Below are 16,859 nucleotides of genomic sequence, written 5' to 3'. Positions count from 1 at the left end.
ATGACCTGAAGAGAGCTGGGACCACAGTCTCAAAGAAAACCATTAGTAACACACTACGCCGTCATGGATTAAAATCCTGCAGCGCACGCAAGGTCCCCCTGCTCAAGCCAGCGCATGTCCAGGCCCGTCTGAAGTTTGCCAATGACCATCTGGATGATCCAGAGGAGGAATGGGAGAAGGTCATGTGGTCTGAGACAAAAATAGAGCTTTTTGGTCTAAACTCCACTCGCCGTGTTTGGAGGAAGAAGAAGGATGAGTACAACCCCAAGAACACCATCCCAACCGTGAAGCATGGAGGTGGAAACATCATTCTTTGGGGATGCTTTTCTGCAAAGGGGACAGGACGACTGCACCGTATTGAGGGGAGGATGGATGGGGCCATGTATTGCGAGATCTTGGCCAACAACCTCCTTCCCTCAGTAAGAGCATTGAAGATGGGTCGTGGCTGGGTCTTCCAGCATGACAACGACCCGAAACACACAGCCAGGGCAACTAAGGAGTGGCTCCGTAAGAAGCATCTCAAGGTCCTGGAGTGGCCAAGCCAGTCTCCAGACCTGAACCCAATAGAAAATATTTGGAGGGAGCTGAAAGTCCGTATTGCCCAGCGACAGCCCCGAAACCTGAAGGATCTGGAGAAGGTCTGTATGGAGGAGTGGGCCAAAATCCCTGCTGCAGTGTGTGCAAACCTGGTCAAGACCTACAGTGTCAAGAATGCTGTAGGTGGGTGTAGTGGTGGAATCAAGCGCAGGACACCGAAGTATAGTCCAAAAGACTTTAGTGCAATTCCCAACAAGGGAAAAATCGAACACACTGGCCCGAAGGCGAAACTACGCACGAAGGCGACAAAACAAAAGGCGCACAAACCATGTGCGTAAAACGCTCCAACACAGTGGAGTAAAGCTCAACCGAGCGAATAAGTAATATATATTACAAGCACAACACACGACAGAAAAACAATCACACACAACACTAGACAAACACAACGAGAAACTTATAGGACACTAATTACACTAAACGAGAACAGGTGTCACAACAAACAGACAAAAGCAAACGAACATAGAAACATGCAACGGTGGCAGCTAGTATTCCGGAGACAACGAACGCCGAAGCCTGCCCGAACAAGGAAGAGAGGCAGCCTCGGCCGAAACCGTGACAGTACCCCCCCCCTTGACGCGCGGCTCCAGACGTGCGCCGACTCCGGCCTCGGGGACGACCAGGAGGACGCGGAGCAGGGTGCGTCGGGTGCCCACGATGGAATTCCGTCAGGAGAGACGGGTCCAAAATGTCTCTCCTCGGCACCCAGCACCGTTCCTCCGGACCGTACCCCTCCCACTCCACTAGATATTGGAGACCCCCATCCGACGTCTCGAATCCAAGATGGACCTCACGGAGTACGCCGGTGCCCCCTCGATGTCCAAAGGGGGCGGAGGAGTCTCCCTGATCTCACTTTCTTGGAGTGGGCCAGCTACCACCGGCCTGAGAAGAGACACATGGAACAAGGGGTTAATACTTTTATATTCAACAGGTAGTTGTAATTTGTAACACACCTCGTTCAACCTTCTCAGGACTTTAAATGGCCCCTACAAACCGCCGACCCAGTTTCCGACAGGGCAGGCGGAGGGGCAGGTTTCTGGTAGAGAGCCAGACTCGATCACCAGGTGCGTACACCGGTCCCTCACTGCGGTGGAGATCGGCGCTCGCCTTATGACGACGGAGGGCCCGCTGCAGGTGGACGTGTGCAGCGTTCCATGTCTCCTCCGAGCGCCGCGCCCACTCATCCACCGCAGGAGCCTCGATCTGGCTCTGCTGCCAAGGTACCAGAACCGGCTGGTAACCTAACACACATTGGAAAGGGGTTAGGTTAGTGGAGGAATGGCGTAGGGAATTCTGGGCCATCTCGGCCCAGGGAACGCACCTTGCCCACTCCTCCGGCCGGTCCTGGCAGTATGTTCTAAGAAACCTACCCACATCCTGGTTCACGCGTTCCACCTGCCCATTACTCTCCGGGTGGTAACCCGAGGTGAGGCTCACCGAGACCCCCAACCGCTCCATAAAGGCTCTCCAGACCCTGGAGGTAAATTGGGGACCTCGATCAGACACAATATCCTCGGGTACCCCGTAGTGCCGGAACACATGGGTGAATAGTGCTTCGGCAGTTTGCAGGGCAGTAGGAAGGCCCGGCATGGGGAGCAAACGACAGGCCTTAGAAAACCGGTCCACAACGACCAGTATAGTGGTATTCCCCTGTGAAGGAGGAAGGTCAGTAAGGAAATCCACCGAGAGGTGGGACCATGGTCGTTGTGGAACGGGCAGGGGTAGTAACTTACCCCTAGGCAGATGTCTAGGCGCCTTACACTGGGCGCACACCGAGCAGGAGGAAACATAAACCCTCACATCCCTTGCCAACGTGGGCCACCAGTACTTGGCACTAAGACAGTGCACTGTCCGGCCGATACCAGGGTGTCCAGAGGAGGGTGACGTGTGAGCCCAATAGATCAATCGATCCCGAACCTCGAGCGGAACGTACTTCCGACCCTCCGGGCATTGCGGTGGACTAGGGTCGGTGCGTAACGCCTTCGCTCGAGCTCAGCATCGACCTCCCACACTACCGGTGCCACCAGACACGACTCCGGCAGTATGGGAGTGGGCTCCACGGACCTCTCCTCCGTGTCATATCGCCGAGACAGTGCATCTGCCTTACCGTTCTGTGACCCAGGGATGTACGTGATCTTAAATGTAAACCGGGTCAAAAACATATTCCATCTTGCCTGGCGAGGTTCAGCCTCTCGCTGCCCGGATGTACTCCAGGTTACGGTGGTCCGTCAAAATGAGGAAAGGGTGTTGAGCCCCCTCAAGCCAGTGCCTCCACACCTTTAGGGCCTGTACCACGGCTAACAGCTCCCTGTCCCCTACGTCATAGTTTCGCTCCGCCGGACTGAGCTTCTTGGAATAAAAGCACAGGGGCGGAGTTTAGGTGGCGCGCCTGACCGTTGTGAAAGCACGGCTCCTATACCGGCCTCTGACGCGTCCACCTCTACCTGAAATGGCAAAGAGGGATCCGGATGCGCCAGCACCGGGGCCGAGGTAAACAGGTCCTTCAGCCTCCCAAACGCCCTGTCCGCCTCAGCAGACCACTGTAGACGCACCGGACCCCCCTTCAAAAGAGACGTGATGGGAGCTGCCACCTGTCCAAAACCCCGGATAAACCTCCGGTAGTAATTCGCAAACCCCAAAAACTGCTGCACCTCCTTCACAGTGGTTGGTGTTTGCCAATTACGCACGGCTGACACCCGGTCTACCTCCATCTTCACCCCTGACGCAGACAACTGATACCCCAAAAAGGGAGACCGACTCCTGGAAAAACAGACACTTCTCTGCCTTCACATACAGGTCGTGCTCCACCAGCCTCCGCAACACTCTGCGCACCAGGGCCACATGCTCGACTCGGGTAGGCGAGTACACGAGAATGTCATCTATGTACACAACCACCCCCTGCCCCTGCATGTCCCTGAAGATCTCATCCACGAATGATTGGAAAACTGACGGAGCGTTCATCAACCCGTATGGCATGACAAGATACTCGTAATGGCCCGAGGTGGTACTAAAGGCTGTCTTCCATTCATCGCCCTTCCTGATGCGCACCAAGTTGTACGCGCTCCTGAGATCTAATTTTGTGAAGAAACGCGCCCCATGCAATGACTCAGTCATGGTCGCAATCAGCGGGAGTGGATAACTGTACTTCACCGTGATCTGATTGAGACCACGGTAATCGATGCACGGGCGTAAACCACCATCCTTTTTCTTCACAAAAAAGAAACTCGAGGACGCAGGGGAAGTGGAAGGCCGTATGTATCCTTGTCTCAGAGATTCGTCTATGTAAGTCTCCATAGCTTTCTTCTCCTCCTGAGACAGAGGATACACATGGCTCCGTGGGAGCGCAGCTCCTGCCTGGAGGTCTATCGCACAATCTCCCTGCCTATGGGGCGGCAACCGCGTCGCCCTCGACTTACTAAACGCAATAGCCAAATCCCCATACTCAGGGGGAACGTGCAATGCGGGCACCTGGTTTGGACTCTCCACCGAGGTAGCCCCTACGGAAACGCCCAAACATCGACCCACACACTGGGCAGACCACTCCATCAGAGCCCTCTCCTGCCACGAAATAGATGGGTTATGGGTACTCAACCAGGGCATGCCCAGCACCACCGGATACGCAGGCGAGTCGATCAGAAATAGCTGAATCATCTCCTGATGACCCCCTGCGCACACATCCTAAGTGGCGCAGTGACCTCCCCTGATCAAGCCCGCACCCAACGGACGGCTATCTAGGGCATGAACGGGGAAAGGGACGTCAACAGGGAGAAGGGGAATCCCTAAGGCTAAACAAAACTTCTTATCAACAAAATTCCCAGCCGCGCCTGAATCTACCAGCGCCTTATGCTGGGAATGAGGTGCTACCTGTGGAAAACGCACAGGTATACAGAAATGTGCAACAGAGAGCTCTGGGTGAGTGGGGGCGCCTACTCACCTGGAAGGACTCCCCAGTGCGGGACCTGTCGTCCTCTCCCCTAGGAGGCCATCCCCAGCACCTAGCCGCGGTGTGTCCTCCCCGACCACAGTTGGTGCAGGAGATGGACCCCCCTCGTAAGCCGACCCCTCCTCTCTCTAGCGCCAGCGCCCACGAGCTCCATGGGGCACGGCTCGGAGGCGCTGGAGGGTGAAATGGACGGACCCCCTCGGAACGTCCGCGGGTAGCTAGCAGGTTATCCAGCCTGATGGACATGTCGACCAACTGGTCGAACGAGAGGCTGGTGTCCCTACAGGCCAGCTCCCGACGGACGTCCCTCGCGTAGACTACATCTGTAGTGATCGATGAGAGCCCGCTCATTCCACCCTGCATCCGCCGCTAGAGTACGGAATTCTAGGGCGAACTCCTGGGCACTCCTCCTCCCCTGCCGGAGGAAGACCAGACGCTCCCCTGCCGCTTTCCCCTCCGGGGGATGGTCAAACACCGCCTTGAAGCGGCGGGAGAACTCGTCGTAGGTGATGGTGTCCGCGTCGATCCTCCTCCACTCTGCGTTGGCCCATTCCAACGCCTTCCCGGAAAGGCAGGAGATCAGGGCGGACACGCTCTCATGTCCCGAGGGCTTCCGGGTGCACGGTGGCCAGGTACAGCTCCACCTGGAGAAGGAATCCCTGACACCCGGCCGCGGTCCCATCGTAGGCCCTCGGGAGCGAGAGTCGAACTCCTCTGGGTTCCGGAGCGGGAATGGGCAGACTTGCCGATGGTGCTGGCAGAGAGGATGGCGGTGGAGGAGTCCCCCAGCCTCGGATGGTGGTGATCACCTCCTGCAGTGCGGACCCCATCTGCAGGATCTGGTCACTCTGTTCACTGACCTTTTCCTCCAGCGTCGCCTGGGCTGCTGCGGCTCCTGCTGATTCCATTCTTGATGGTGTGTGATTCTGTCAAGAATGCTGTAGGTGGGTGTAGTGGTGGAATCAAGCGCAGGACACCGAAGTATAGTCCAAAAGACTTTAGTGCAATTCCCAACAAGGGAAAAATCGAACACACTGGCCCGAAGGCGAAACTACGCACGAAGGCGACAAAACAAAAGGCGCACAAACCATGTGCGTAAAACGCTCCAACACAGTGGAGTAAAGCTCAACCGAGCGAATAAGTAATATATATTACAAGCACAACACACGACAGAAAAACAATCACACACAACACTAGACAAACACAACGAGAAACTTATAGGACACTAATTACACTAAACGAGAACAGGTGTCACAACAAACAGACAAAAGCAAACGAACATAGAAACATGCAACGGTGGCAGCTAGTATTCCGGAGACAACGAACGCCGAAGCCTGCCCGAACAAGGAAGAGAGGCAGCCTCGGCCGAAACCGTGACATACAGGAAACATATGATCTCTGTAATTGGAAACGAAAGGTTTTTGTTTTAGATTCCGTCTCTCACAGTTGAAGTGTTCCTATGATAAAAAATTACAGACCTCTACATGCTTTGTAAGTAGGAAAACCTGCAATATCGGCAGTGTATCAAATACTTGTTCTTCCCACTGTATATATTTAATTTGTAGCATGTCTCATTCTTTTGTGAAAACATAATTTTAGTTTATCATAGCAAATATGACCAAAACGTGATACCCTACATGATGATGTTAGTTGATGTAGCATATATGATGATGTATAGATGTGATATACAGTATATATACTGTATATATATTACATTGGCCATCTATGGCATTACAATCTCCCTGAAACCAATGTTGTACTGTTTCTTTCCCCCCTCTCTATTGTCATTTCATGCTGATGAAGGCCAGGGATCTCGTCCAAATATCAATGGTAAATAAAAACCGTCCTACCTCAAGATAAATATATATCATACAACATATAGAGCATTGCAAACATGATATGACCAGGTATAACGGTACAAAACTGGACTAAATATATTTTTGGGTGGCTGTCCAAAACCCCATCTTCAGCTCTTTTTCAATGACCTCTTAGAAAAAAAGCTGCTACCTTTTTGGTTCTAAGTGTACAGCATATAGAAAGTGTACAGCATATAGAGCATTACAAATATGATATGACCAAAGTTGCACCATCCGAAGAAACCCCTCAGTACATGTTCTATGAGGCACACACATAATTACTTATAAGGTAATTTATAATGAGTTATGATAAATTTATGGTGCATTATAACACTTCATTTTAAGTTGTTAGAACAACTCCTACAGATAGGATGTGGCAGGATGTATGTGTGCTGTGTCTGTGTGGCATTCTCCTCATTAATGGAAAGCAATATAGGCTGGCATGCCTATAGGATTTTAGACATAACAACACAATCAGATGGAAATATGGGAGGGGCCTGGACTGTAGGCTCTACAAGTTAAATATTATTAATAATATTATTATTATTACTACGTCCCCAGAGGAGGTGTTGTCCTTCTGCCTGTCAATCATCTAATCATAAAGGAAAACTAGAGTAGATTGTCTTAGTTGTGCAGAGATTTATTGTCATGAAGGGGCATTGTAAATGATTGTAAGAAATATCTTCCTTTTCTTTCATTCTTCATCTCAATTCGGTAGCCTATTATCATCCCAACCCACCTCTGTATCTTACCATTCTTTGTTCTCATCATTATCACTTGTTCTGTGCATTGAATGGGTTTGGCTGTTCAAAAACATCATGCAACTGATGCTGAGAGTGTATGTTCTGTCCCCTCTCTGCTGATTTACAGAACTCTCATTCATTGTGTGTGTGTGTGTGTGTGTGTGTGCATGCTGCTACATCATATTTTGTAAAGATGGCTAGTGTTGCACATGTTTAGAGCTTGTGTCATTTAATTTATAGTGGAAACTTTAAAGTGTATTGTTTTTAAGGGATAATTTAAATGCTATCATGATACTGGCAGTTCTTAGATATCACGAATATCTTAGCCGTTGCTAAAACCAGGTTCAGCAGACAGTCAATTATTTTTCTGTTTCTCCCTCCAGCCTCCTCCTGCTATCTATGACAAACAACTGGATGAGAGAGAACACTCTATCGATGAATGGAAAGGTAAACATGTCATATTCCTTTATACATACTAATTATATTGCTATGGATGCCTATATTGGTGTATCTCTGAATAAAGGCAAACGTTTATGGTCTCTAGGGAGACACTTCCCAACTTGCATTCACTGCTGTTCTCTATTCTCTTGTGTATCTAGTTTCCTAGAAGATTGTCAACAATTCAGTTTGCTTATCTGTTTTCTATTTGTGTCTGTTTACTAACTTTGTATATTAACTTTTCCATTTACCTTGTAGCCTTCTCATGGTAATTAGACTTAGAACAGACAGCTAGAGCAGAGGAGAATTGGTTTCTGTGCTGGTATTTAATGTTTTTTCATCCCCAACTGTTCTTTCTTGTCTCTCTCCTTCTCTCTCTCTCTCTCTCTCTCTCTCTCTCTCTCTCTCTCTCTCTCTCTCTCTCTCTCTCTCTCTCTCTCTCTCTCTCTCTCTCTCTCTCTCTCTCACTTTTCAGAACTAATCTACAAAGAGGTGATGAACTTTGAGGAGAGGACGAAGAACGGGGTAGTGAAGGGACAACCCTCTCCCTCAGGTACTCTCAGTGCATAACCTAGTCCCTCTGTAAGTTGATTTAATAATACAGTATAATCACTGGGTTCTTCTTGTAACAGAGAAATCCATCTGTGCATTGACCCATGCGTCTTTGTTTCCCATCTTGTTTTCCCGAGACAAATATAATTGATAGGCTACATAAGTGTTATATCTGTATGAATTTGTACATGAGTAATTATATCTGTATGTAAAAGTATCCATCTAAACTGTAGATTTGGTCATTTTTGACCAAACTTGCATGTTTTGTGTATGTACAATGATTAATCTGTATTTGAATGGTATTACTGTACGCAATTAAGTGTTTAGAAATACATATCTGCGACTCCACTCTATATTGAGTAACTGAGCAGTTTTAATGTGTATTTATTAAAAAAGGCTGTCCACCTAGGTCATGTAGGCTAGCTATGTATATGTATTTTCACATCTGTGTATGCACTGTCACATATCATGATTTAAGGCTGGGGTCCTTGGTCCATACTCTTCTAGATAGCACTAGAATTCATCTCATTTTCAGTCAAAATAAAATATTGTAGTGTTTACTGAAGCAGCAGCTGGGTGTCATTCACATGTATGGACACTGGGGAGCAGTGTGGAATCATGATGGCACAGTATTGGTAACATTATTATGGCGTCCGTCCAGAGTCTAGTGCAGCTGAGAGAGGAAAACAACTTGCCTCGGTCGTTCTCCTCAGCTATTTTCTGCAGAGAACGTTTTCATATTGTACCATGTCTCCTTATGTATGCTGTATTTGGGGATGGCTTGGGATCTACAGAGGGAACCCCTTGCATCTCTTGGACAGTGAGAAGGCTAAACTGCTACCTTGGGATTGATTTAATCCGCAGTGCGATACTGTAGCTCTCTCCCTCCCCCCCCTCTCTTTCTGTCCCTCATCCCTCTACCTCTCCCTCTCTCTGTCTCCCTCCCTCCCTAGCTCTCTGCAATTAAGAAGGTGGTTAGCCCTAGTGCTGAGGAGAGCAGGGAACAGACGCAGTGCAGCTGAAGAGCCCCAGACGGCAGTATTTCACAGCAGTAGCAGCACCAGGCTCTAAAGCACTGCCTTTAGCACCACTTGGCTCACATAGATGGATAGCGTTAGAGTAAACATGTTACTCTGTGATTGGAGACAATCAATGTTTGAACCATAAATTGTGATTTAGCCTCTATTTTGTTGGAGGTCAGATGAAATGTCTTCAACTGTCCTTTAACCACTCCTCTCCCACTGCTACAGACACATAAACAGGAGATTGATGGTCCGCCTGGAGGGCACGGTGTCTGTCCTTTGTACATATCACCGCACCATTGGCATGCGCTGGACCGAGAGGGATCGTTTTAGCAAAGCAAACTCGCTTTTTCTCTTAACTGGCTTAAGGTTACATTTACATTTTAGTAATTTAGCAGACGTTCTTATCCAGAGCGACTTACAGTAGTGAGAGCATACATTTTTCATACTTGTCCCCCATTGGGAATTGAACCCACAACCCTGGCGTTGCAAGTGCCATGCTCTACGAAGTGAGCCACACAAGACCCAAGTACAGTAGCTCTTCTGTATCTGGTCATCTTTCTAATTCTTCGCTGTCTGATACTTTGTCTAGGACATAGACTTGAGGTTTGCTAGCTACCTACGGTAGTTTAACGCCACAGTTTCAACACATTACTTAGTACTTGGTGGCAAAACCCTTGTTTTCTTGTAGTTGGCCACCAGGTTTGCACACATCTCAGGAGGGATTTTGTCCCACTCCTCTTTGCAGATCTTCTCCAAGTCATTAAGGTTTCAAGGCTGACGTTTGGCAACTCGAACCTTCAGCTCCCTCCACAGATTTTCTATGGGATTAAGGTCTGGAGACTGGCTAGGCCACTCCAGGACCTTAATGTGCTTCTTCTTGAGCCACTCCTTTGTTGCCTTGGCCGTGTGTTTTGGGTCATTGTCATGCTGGAATACCCATCCACGACCAATTTTCAATGCCCTGGCTGAGGGAAGGAGGTTCTCACCCAAGATTTGACGGTACATGGCCCCGTCCATCGTCCCTTTGATGCGGTGAAGTTGTCCTGTTCCCTTAGCAGAAAAACACTCCCAAAGCATAATGTTTCCACCTCCATGTTTGACGGTGGGGATGGTGTTCTTGGGGTCATAGGCAGCATTCCTCCTCCTCCAAACATGGCGAGTTGAGTTGATGCCAAAGAGCTCCATTTTGGTCTCATCTGACCACAACACTTTCACCCAGTTCTCCTCTGAATCATTCAGATGTTCATTGGCAAACTTCAGACAGGCCTGTATATGTGCTTTCTTGAGCAGGGGGACCTTGCGGGCGCTGCAGGATTTCAGTCCTTCACGGCGTAGTGTGTTACCAATTGTTTTCTTGGTGACTATGGTCCCAGCTGCCTTGAGATCATTGACAAGATCCTCCCGTGTAGTTCTGGGCTGATTCCTCACCGTTCCCATGATCATTGAAACTCCACGAGGTGAGATCTTGCATGGAGCCCCAGGCCGAGGGAGATTGACAGTTATTTTGTGTTTCTTCCATTTGCGAATAATCGCACCAACTGTTGTCACCTTCTCACCAAGCTGCTTGGCGATGGTCTTGTAGCCCATTCCAGCCTTGTGTAGGACTACAATCTTGTCCCTGACATCCTTGGAGAGCTCTTTGGTCTTGGCCATGGTGGAGAGTTTGGAAACTGATTGATTGATTGTTTCGGTGGACAGGTGTCTTTTATACAGGTAACAAGCTGAGATTAGGAGCACTCCCTTTAAGAGTGTGCTCCTAATCTCAGCTCGTTACCTGTATAAAATACACCTGGGAGCCAGAAATCTTTCTGATTGAGAGGGGTTCAAATACTTATTTCCCTCATTAAAATGCAAAACAATTTATAACATTTTTGACATGCGTTTTTCTGGATTTTGTTGTTGTTATTCTGTCTCTCACTGTTCAAATAAACCTACCATTAAAATTATAGACTGATCATTTCTTTGTCAGTGGGCAAACGTACAATATCAGCAGGGGATCAAATACTTTTTTCCCTCACTGTAGGTAGATAGGGAACCACATCATTAAATATAAAAATATTACAGTATTACATTCTTATTATTACACTAATATGCTATTATTGTATTTAAGGAGGTAGCGGACAGAGGACCCCAGCCTTAACTCGCCTCTCGCCTGTCTGGTGACACACTGTGATGTGTTTGTATGTGGGGTTCTGGGTGTACTATTTGGTTGTGTCCAGTGTCTGTGTGGGGTTATGTGTCACAGTAAGGGTTGTGACTGACTGAGGCTGTCCAGTAGTGTCTGTGGCAGGGCTGGGGTCAATTCCATTTCAAGTCCAGTCAATTCAGAAAGCAAACATAATTTCAATTCCACATTTTTCTAATTGAAAAGCATTGAAGAAAATGGTGTACTTCCATAATTGACTGGAATTGAAATGGAATTGACCCCAACCCTGGTCTGCGGGGCTCTTAGTTAGTTGTAACCCGGCTGTCTGTTGATTCCCTCAGCACAGGTGCAGCCGTGAACAGCAGTGGTGAGAGCCTCCCTTCCCCCTCCGTCAACGATATCTCCTCCATGTCCACCGACCAGACCCTGGCCTCAGACACCGACAGCAGCCTGGAGACCTCCACAGGACCCCTGGGGTGTTGCAGGTGACTAGCAGCCTGCCTGCGCAACCCAATGTTTTTCAGAAGGTGAAACACAATGTCCAAACAACCAACCAACCCACCGAAACCTGAAAAATAACAAAGATTATTAAAAATAAAAAAGTATCATATTAAAGGGATGTTTAAGAAAACGTAAAGAATCATGATTATGAAAGTTAAGCCTGCATTTTCATTCAAATAGAAACCACAAAAGTATAAGGAAAAAAACGGAAATATATATTTATGAACTTCTAGTTGCTTTTCTTATATCTCCTCCCCTATATGGCACCATAAAAAAAAACACGCTTAGACAGGCATCTTTCTGTCAAGTGTAAATTGACTGGCTGCTGGTAACCCAATACCTTGCAAGCGCCTGTGCTTCAGTCGATGTGGCAAGGTGGGCACTTTCCGTACATTACTGTACAGCAATATATAAACCTCCATTCACTTTCCCCTCTCCCCTATATGACGGTATTGCTATGTTTTAATAAACTCTAGTTTTGGTCCTTGGGGTTGTCTCCTGTGTGGTTGACAGATTGGTGTGTTTTTATGTGATTATTTCTGCAGGGGTTTGTGCTAGTGCTCGACACTGCATAGCACCCCCGTCTTTTGTAAATATCTAATTATGTACAGTTGCGAGCTAGGCACGCAGACAGACAGAGAGTGGGACTGATGGCCAGTACTGGAAGTTCTTCTATAGCACACCTTACCACATGACATCACCTCCTTGACCCCTGACCGTTGACCCCTAACCTTTCACCTTAGTTTGACCCCTTGCCTTTTAGTCATGCTGCATGATTACAAAAGATAACACTAATTATATGATGAATGACAACTATAGGTACTTTTGTTTATAATACCATTTAACGTAATGGAACTTTTCAACCGTAGTGGTGCAGAAACCCGTGGACAGGGGAGCTCTGGTTGATGATAGATATAAAAATATACATACAGTGTGTGATCTTCTGCAGGAGCAGGGCTGAGCAGGTGTGGGTTCAGTTCCATTTCAATTCAGTCAATTCTGAAAGTCAACTGAAATTCCAATTCCACATTTTTCTCATTGAAATGCATTTAGGAAAATTGTAATCAGAACTAGAATTCACTGAATTGAAATGTAAATTCACCCCAACCCTGTTGCTCAGCTGGAACCTTAAGTTCTCATAGCTGGTTTGTGCTTTTGTGAAATGAAATGATATCTCTTCTGACTGCATCCCTGCACCTCTCCATGGGCTGTAGACAGTCCCACGCCTTGCATGTAATTCCCAATGTCACCTAACCCCAACCAGGGAGGTCACTCACTCTGTTTCTGTGTCACTACTGTGGTGTGAAGGAGAGAAGTTCAGGAGACTGTCGCCTTATATGTGTGTGTTACTGTTGGGGGGGGTGTTTGTTCCTCAATCGCATCCATTTTAATTTACATTGAATGAGTACTACTGTAATGCTATATTTTGTCAAAAGGGAATCCGATGATAAACAGACTACCTATAAAACCAGTAATGTTACATATAATTATTTACCGGAAGTTTATTTATTATTGATTTATTTATTATTTTCATAGACTGATTCAGAATAATGGGAAGTGCCTTGTTCGGAATGATGCAGTTTCCTCATCTTAGATATACAGTAATAACAACGACGTGTGGATTGAAATTAAGCTAAAGATTGACGGACCCCATTACTGAGACGCTGAGTTTAGGTATAATTTGAAGCAGAATCTTAAATTGGTGTCTGTTAGGATTGCAATATTTATGGTAACCTTCCCAAAATTCTGGGGGTTTCCGAAAATCACAGTTGGAGGATTCCCAGTTGGAAGATTCCCTCACTGCTAATTCCCTCGTCCAACCGGGATTTCTGGAAAACCTGGAAATGTTTCGGAAAGTTACCAGACATTTTGAAACCCTAGTGTCTAGCCTGTCCTGTTCAATCTGTTTCCGCATGATGTCACTGACTGCACCGCTTGTCTGCACGTACTGTACATGCACATAGTCACCACTACTGACCAATGCCCATGTCCTCCCTATTGGAACTATACTACGACCATCAACATGTTATTGTTGCATCTTTGAATAACTAAATAATGTAGAATTGAAACCTACTTTTTAAACACAATGGACTTTTTATCAGATACAGTCATCATCATATAAATGTTCTTCTGACCTATATAGTTACCTAGCAACTGAGCAGAATACCTCCTAAGTTGTATGGTTTTGTTTTGTATCTGTAAATGTCTTATTTGATCAGTGTCCTTACATTTCAATAAAGGGATGAAATAATCACAGTTTTACTTTTGTTTGTATGAGATCCATACGTGGTAGTTTACTCTACTACACTTCTAGATTAAGCACAGTTTACGGAAACATTGGGAGAATGGTTGGGATAGCAGCAATGGGTCATGCTTATTCAAGATGTGTATTTGTCTTGTTATTATTACATTTAATTTCTTAAGGCATTCCTGCATGTTTGTTGCAAGCCAGTGCATTAGCAAAAAGGAATAACTTTCTTGCTTGCATGGACAATACCATATAAATACTGTAAATAGATAGTATTTCATAATTAATAAAAACCTATAGAAGTAATATTGATGGTCACGTTTCAATTAGAATTACTTTTAGATTACACCCTTATTTCTAATGTCTCCATACTGTAAGTAAGTGGGAAAGTACCTGTAAGTACTGTATACAGTACAGTGCAGTCATATACACTTCAAAGAGCTAAGCATACACTTTAAAAAGCTAATAAAGAGCTAAAAGGGGGTTCTGAGATGTATCCAGGATAGGGCTCGGCTTCCCGTTCACAGGCTCGAAGAAATGTTTTAGAACGGGGTGGAACTTTAACGTGTATATATTATTTTAAATATCAAGATCAATTATCAACATAATTTTCTTACCACTGGTTTATGCTGCCCTACAAAGGCAAAACCCAGTAACTACAAATTTTGTCAAAAATCTTTGATCTGTTGTAATGGCCAGGTATATTATCTGATTAATGATGTATTTCGTTTCCTGACACAAGAACAAGCCAGTTGATCAGAATATATCATGGAGTATCAGAAATTGCTTTCTGTCTAGACAGAAAAATACTTTGAAGTCAGATCTTGCAGTAAAAAAAATGACGTAGTTACCGCGTTTTGCCTTTGTAGGGCAGTATGGTGGGAATTAGTTCATACTACACACAAATCAGGCAGAAGCTTGATGTGCTGTTGTACATTTTCTACTGGATGTTTTTAACTATAAGAACCCACACGTTTGTCATTATTATTACTGAAGGGAAGTGGGTCCTTACTTGTTTTGAAAGTCTGAATCTCTCACTATCAACTAAAACTGTACAGGGACGATTATTAAATGCAAAAATATGTTTATTTGTTGTGAACTTTGTATCCTATGCATACAATAACAAAGACATCTTCAGATTTCTTCCGAAAAGTACATGTTCATATTATATTCCAACTGCTTCTCATAGAGACAGCCAGCACATCAGTATTTACTGTAGGTGTCAGAAATGAATGTAGACGATGTGGTTTCCTACTACACCTATGACTTCAAATAAATCAGCATTTGTCCGCTGAATTTTAATGGAAAAGGGCATGTGGACAAAGGCAGTTATTTTTAACAATGTTCTCAGATGTTTTGGGCCTTAACTTTGTACACTATGTTATGAGGACCCTCAGGGCAGAGGAGTCAATGGAAGGGTTTTCTTAAACTGTTGTGTGTTCTCGTTGTGTACATTTAACAGTATTGTGATGAGGGGTATATACATTGCATTCATGTACAGTCGCATTAAAACTAGAATTAGACTTGGTTGGGACATTATGGTTGGGTCAGAGGTATCAATATAGAATGATCATTTCTGTAATTAAAGACCCTTCAATATGACATGCCTTTGGTCTGAAATGTTTGTGAAAGACCTACCACACAAAAGCTTTTGGACAAAATTAAATATTGTCTTTACAGTTAATTAATTATCCAAGAGGCCTGTCTGTATTTCTCAACTGTTGTATTTATATCATAAGATGTCATAGGAACATATCTGGCATAACATTCACCCAACTGTGCCAATGTAAAATCTCTATGACTCATTTCAAATGAGTTTATCCTATTCATTGAAACAACAGTGCTAGTGTCCATTATTACTTCTCGATGATCATACTGTAACAGCGCAATAAACAATTATTATAGTCAAACCAAGAGGCTGATGTTGTGAATAGCTAATAATGTTAGGAACAGAACAGATTATAATAGATGTTGAGAGTTGTTATGTGAAGTTGAAATCTAAACAGATGATTTGGTTCGACTGAAACAGGGCGTGTCAGATTTTTTCCCATTCCTTCTCTTTTTCTGCTGTTTGTTAGTGAACCATTTAGTTGACATGATGGTTGTCGCGTTGAAAATAATGCATCTGGTTCATGCTGACGACCGAACTCAAGCTCCAAGGCTAGCATTCCAATCAAATAAAACAAACAAGAAAATAAATGGTTAAAAAGAGAGAAAAAACTACTGAAACCTGTTTAAAACACTTAACATTTTAAAAGTACTGTGTATGTAAAAATTAATATATGAATGTGATTGAAAATAAACAAACTGAACTTGGGAATGAGTATGCTTCTTCTTTATATTGCTTTAAGTGTAAGGACAGACGCTGGGAGACGAGGAGCAAGTACAGGGAGTGAACATTTAATATAAACAGACATGAAACAAAACACGGACAGCGTCTGGACAGGGGAAACATAAAGACATTAATACTGACACCGGGATTACAACTGAGGAACAGACAGATATAGGGGAGGTAAACAGTGATGGTGTCCAGGTGAGTCCAATGAAGTGCAGATGCGCGTAACGATGGTGACAGGTGTGCGTAATGATGGGCAGCCTGGCACCCTCGAGCGCCAGGGAGGGGGAGCAAGAGCAGGCGTGACATTAAGATAATATTTCTCTGTGTGTGTGTGTGTGCACACTATTGTCATTGGCCTTACAGTGCTGCCTCCTGTCCATCTCCCAAATCTCCCTTAGAAACAGGGCGGAGTTTGCATGGCAACAAAGTTTCTCGTTGAGTTTGAGAAAAACTGGGTATGTCCCAAATAGCACCC

General features: G+C 45.6%; 1 protein-coding gene across 7 annotated transcripts in view; it reads left to right on the top strand.

Moving 5' to 3' along the window:
- The window catches only part of LOC121582737 (mitogen-activated protein kinase 10), a 112,934-nt gene extending 96,571 nt beyond the window's left edge, over positions 1-16,363 (top strand). For 4 of the 7 annotated variants that reach the window (XM_041898799.2, XM_041898798.2, XM_041898801.2 and 1 more), the window contains 4 exons: positions 6,341-6,367; positions 7,520-7,583; positions 8,050-8,127; positions 11,644-16,363. In XM_041898799.2, the coding sequence (XP_041754733.1) occupies positions 6,341-6,367; positions 7,520-7,583; positions 8,050-8,127; positions 11,644-11,786 (312 nt within the window). In that variant the 3' untranslated portion in view covers positions 11,787-16,363. Of the gene's footprint in view, positions 1-6,340; positions 6,368-7,519; positions 7,584-8,049; positions 8,157-11,638 lie in introns of all 7 variants that reach the window. The other 3 variants (XM_041898802.2, XM_041898803.1, XM_041898804.1) reach the window with 3 other exon arrangements.
- The last annotated feature ends 496 nt before the right edge of the window (positions 16,364-16,859 follow it).

The sequence above is a fragment of the Coregonus clupeaformis genome, chromosome 15 (assembly GCF_020615455.1).
Source record: "Coregonus clupeaformis isolate EN_2021a chromosome 15, ASM2061545v1, whole genome shotgun sequence".
Lineage (NCBI taxonomy): Eukaryota > Metazoa > Chordata > Actinopteri > Salmoniformes > Salmonidae > Coregonus > Coregonus clupeaformis.
Note: the sequence above shows the minus strand (reverse complement) of the source record. Positions and strands in the feature narration are given on the sequence as shown.